Source organism: Laetiporus sulphureus (assembly GCF_001632365.1).
Source record: "Laetiporus sulphureus 93-53 unplaced genomic scaffold LAESUscaffold_55, whole genome shotgun sequence".
Lineage (NCBI taxonomy): Eukaryota > Fungi > Basidiomycota > Agaricomycetes > Polyporales > Laetiporaceae > Laetiporus > Laetiporus sulphureus.
The window spans coordinates 179,401-182,875 of record NW_024468564.1 but is presented as its reverse complement, the minus strand read 5'-3'; the positions used below and the strand labels follow the sequence as shown (position 1 = coordinate 182,875).

Below are 3,475 nucleotides of genomic sequence, written 5' to 3'. Positions count from 1 at the left end.
CGCAGACCTCTACATGGGAACTCGTGAATACACCTTTGTCGACAAACAGGTCGTCAACACATGCTGCCTAGAAATAGGAAGGATCAACTTCAAGGAGATAGGGAAGCAGCAGAGGTTAGACGAGATCGTCAGGGAGATTGGGAAAGTCAAGGACAAGCAGTACCTAGGCTTCATCTTCAATTAGTTTAACTACATCTATATCACAATGGAAGGAGCCGATCGTGCATACGCATCCACGTTCAGGCAAAGAATGGATGACATTCTGCATACAAACGTCGAGTCAGCACACGACGGAAGCACCCCACGCACCTCACAGCGCAATTCGCCAGAACCTGCACTAGGACCGCAGGATTCTGCATCGCAAGTTGGAGGACCAGCATCCCCAACCCCATCGCTCTTACCCACCTATGTTCCCCCCATCTGGGAATTCGAGGACACCAGTTCGAGCATCTAGAAGATGCGCTCAGACAGTCCGCTCTCGGAGAAGTCCCGGACCACATCCGCGAATGGGTTATTGTCGCAATGAAACTCACGGTCAGTACCGAAGTCGCCAAGATCTACAATGTGCTCAGAAACAAGATGTACGAGCACAAGAAAGCCTTCGAGTCACTAATCCAAAACAACAAGAGCGAACACCGACTCAAGGAGGGAATGCTCCAGACGGAGATCGGGAAGCTCAAGGATAGGATCCTCGCACAAGATGCACATATGACGGTGTTGAACAATGAGCTCACAGGAACCCAGGCGGCAATGCTCGACACGGGCAAAGAAATGATGGAAATCAAGGCAGCTAACTAACGTTAAGCTGCGGCATGAGCTAGCTTCGCTCAAAGCAAGCGGCGTCACTACGATGCAAGGTCAAACATCCGGCACGGTCCAATCGCACAAGCCACACATCAAAATTGCCGAACCTCCACACTACTCGGGCAAAGGAAGTCTGGAGGACTGGCTCCAACAACTCGGTATATGGATGCGGTGGAACAAGATCAACGACGATGAACACAAGATTACCACGGCCTTACTGCACTTGGAAGGTGGCGCGTTCACATACATGTCCGAATATGCGACCAGAGCAGCAGCACGGCAGACACTTGGCACATGGGAAGACTTCGTCAACATTCGCAAAGTGAACTACAGGACCCTCGATCCAGACAAGGATGCGCAGCAGCATTTGAAGGATATCTGCGGCAAGATGTATCCCACAATGGTATCCTTCGCAGAACAGTTCCGTCAATGGGCCACTAAGATCAACTTAGGGCACACTGCACTCATCGCTTACATCGCTGAACACCAAAGCAAGGACGTACACCAGGCAATGGTCACACGAGACAGCCTAGGAATTTCTGACCCCATCACATGGCCAGAATACCTCGACCTGTGCCTTCAACTGGAGTCCAAGTTCCGAGCCGACAAAGCAGGACAATGCGGAACGGTTACAACATCATCATCATCAGCATCACGGGCCCCGAAAGACCCCAATGCAATGGTCGTGGATCGAGTATCCACCCTTACCAAGGAACAAGAAGGATGGCTGGAGAAGAAGCTATGTGTACGATGTGGGAAACACCCCTTCGTTTTTAAACAGCGATGCCCAGACCCCAAGTACAAAGGCAAATTCGAAATGCCAAAGCGCGGCCAAGCAACAAGGGCAATTTCTTTAAATGCGGCCTCAGACATCTCCGACGACAGCAAGGTGAGATATGAAGCAGTCCGTGCTTTCATCGCCAGCTACGACGCGAAGGGAAAGGAAAAGGAGGCAGAACCGGAACCAGCTGTCGAAGCAGCTAGGATCACGGAGGTAGAAGATGATGAGGATTTTCTTCGACGGGTTCTCTGAGGTCTGGCCAGAGTTCCCATAGACACTGTAATAGTATCTACTCGCTCTCGCATGTACCAGTATCAAGTTTTTTATACATCGCATCTACTGGTTCGTCAAAACATGTGATCGATTTATCTGTTCACCTCAAACAGGGAGTAAGGAAAGTCCAGACCGAGGTGCTCCTCGATTCAGGAGCATATTCTTGCTACATCAACACATGGCTGGTTGATCAGTTGAATCTAGCTATGATCTCACTTGAGAAGGAGATCAGGGTCTACAATGCAGATGCATCTCACAACAAGGGTGGAACCATTAAGAAAAGGGTTCTTCTAAGTATAACCATCGGAAACCACACAAGCAGGCAAAGCCTTTTGGTCACCGATATAGGACATAAAGACGTTATACTAGGCATGAGTTTCCTCAAGGAGCATAATCCCGAAGTGGATTGGGGAAAACTCATGGTCGATTTCACCCGGTGCCCCACACAGATGCACATCCTCACAGGTAGCAGTCCAGGAGGAGGACCTGGAAGACACAAACATCCCCCACGTCGAAGACCTGATGGAGTTCGTCAGTTTCCAGGAATTAGGTGAAAACTGGAATGACATGGACAGCTTCATTAGATGGGTGTCATTATCAGAAGACCCTGATGCACAAGCTGTAGCATCGCTCATTATGGGTCTTGACACCAAGAGGAATCAGGATAGAGTGCTGCAAAAAGGAGAACAGGACAAAGACTACTGGTCAGCCTATGTCCCCAAACACTTCCACGAGTATGGCGATGTGTTCTCCAAGAAGCAGTCGGAACGAATGCCCACAAGAAAGCCCTACGATCATCCAATCGAACTTGTTCCAGAGGCATCGTTACCACGCCCGGCAAAGTTATATCCTATGAACCTACAGGAAAGAAATTCGCTCGACACGTGGATAGACCAAGAGTTAGCCAAGGGCTACATCAAGAGATCAAGGAGTCCAACCGCAGCACCCATTTTCTTCGTCAAAAAGAAAGACGGATTACTGAGGCTCGTACAAGACTAGAGGAACCTCAATGCAGTCACAAAGAAGAACAAGTTCCCAATCCCACGCATTTCAGACCTCATCGACAGACTCTCACATGCTAGCATATTTACGAAGCTTGATCTGAGATGGGGGTTCAACAACATAAGGATTAGGGAAGGAGATGAAGAGAAAGCCGCCTTCATTACACATCGTGGCCTCTTTGAACCCACTGTAATGTACTTCGGTTTCTGCAATGCTCCTAGCACCTTCCAAACAATGATGAATACAGTCCTCGAGGACTTAATTCGCACTGGAAAGGTGGTAGTCTACCTAGACGACATCCTCATATTTACGGATGATCTCGATGAACACTGACGACTAGTGAAAGCAGTTCTACAGCGCCTCCGGGACAATGACTTATATGCCAAACCGGAGAAATGCTTCTTTGAACAGTTCTCAATCGAGTATCTTGGCATGATCATCAGCAAGAACTCAGTACAGATGGACCCTGCTAAAGTCGAAGGTGTACTTGGCTGGCCCGCACCGACAAAGGTCAAACAAGTACAGGCCTTTTTAGGATTCGCGAATTTCTACAGGCGATTTATAAAGGACTTTGCGAAACTCGCATGACCTTTAATGCTTCTCACCTGTAAGGAC

General features: G+C 48.8%; 1 protein-coding gene across 1 annotated transcript; it reads left to right on the top strand.

Moving 5' to 3' along the window:
- Positions 1 to 205: 205 nt before the first annotated feature.
- LAESUDRAFT_763413 (uncharacterized protein) lies at positions 206 to 798 on the top strand (the record flags this gene model as incomplete). The annotated part of the gene is made up of 2 exons (XM_040913249.1): positions 206 to 440; positions 488 to 798. 2 exons carry the CDS (start codon positions 206 to 208, stop codon positions 796 to 798), a joined length of 546 nt encoding a protein of 181 aa, XP_040759568.1.
- Between the last annotated feature and the right edge of the window lie 2,677 nt (positions 799 to 3,475).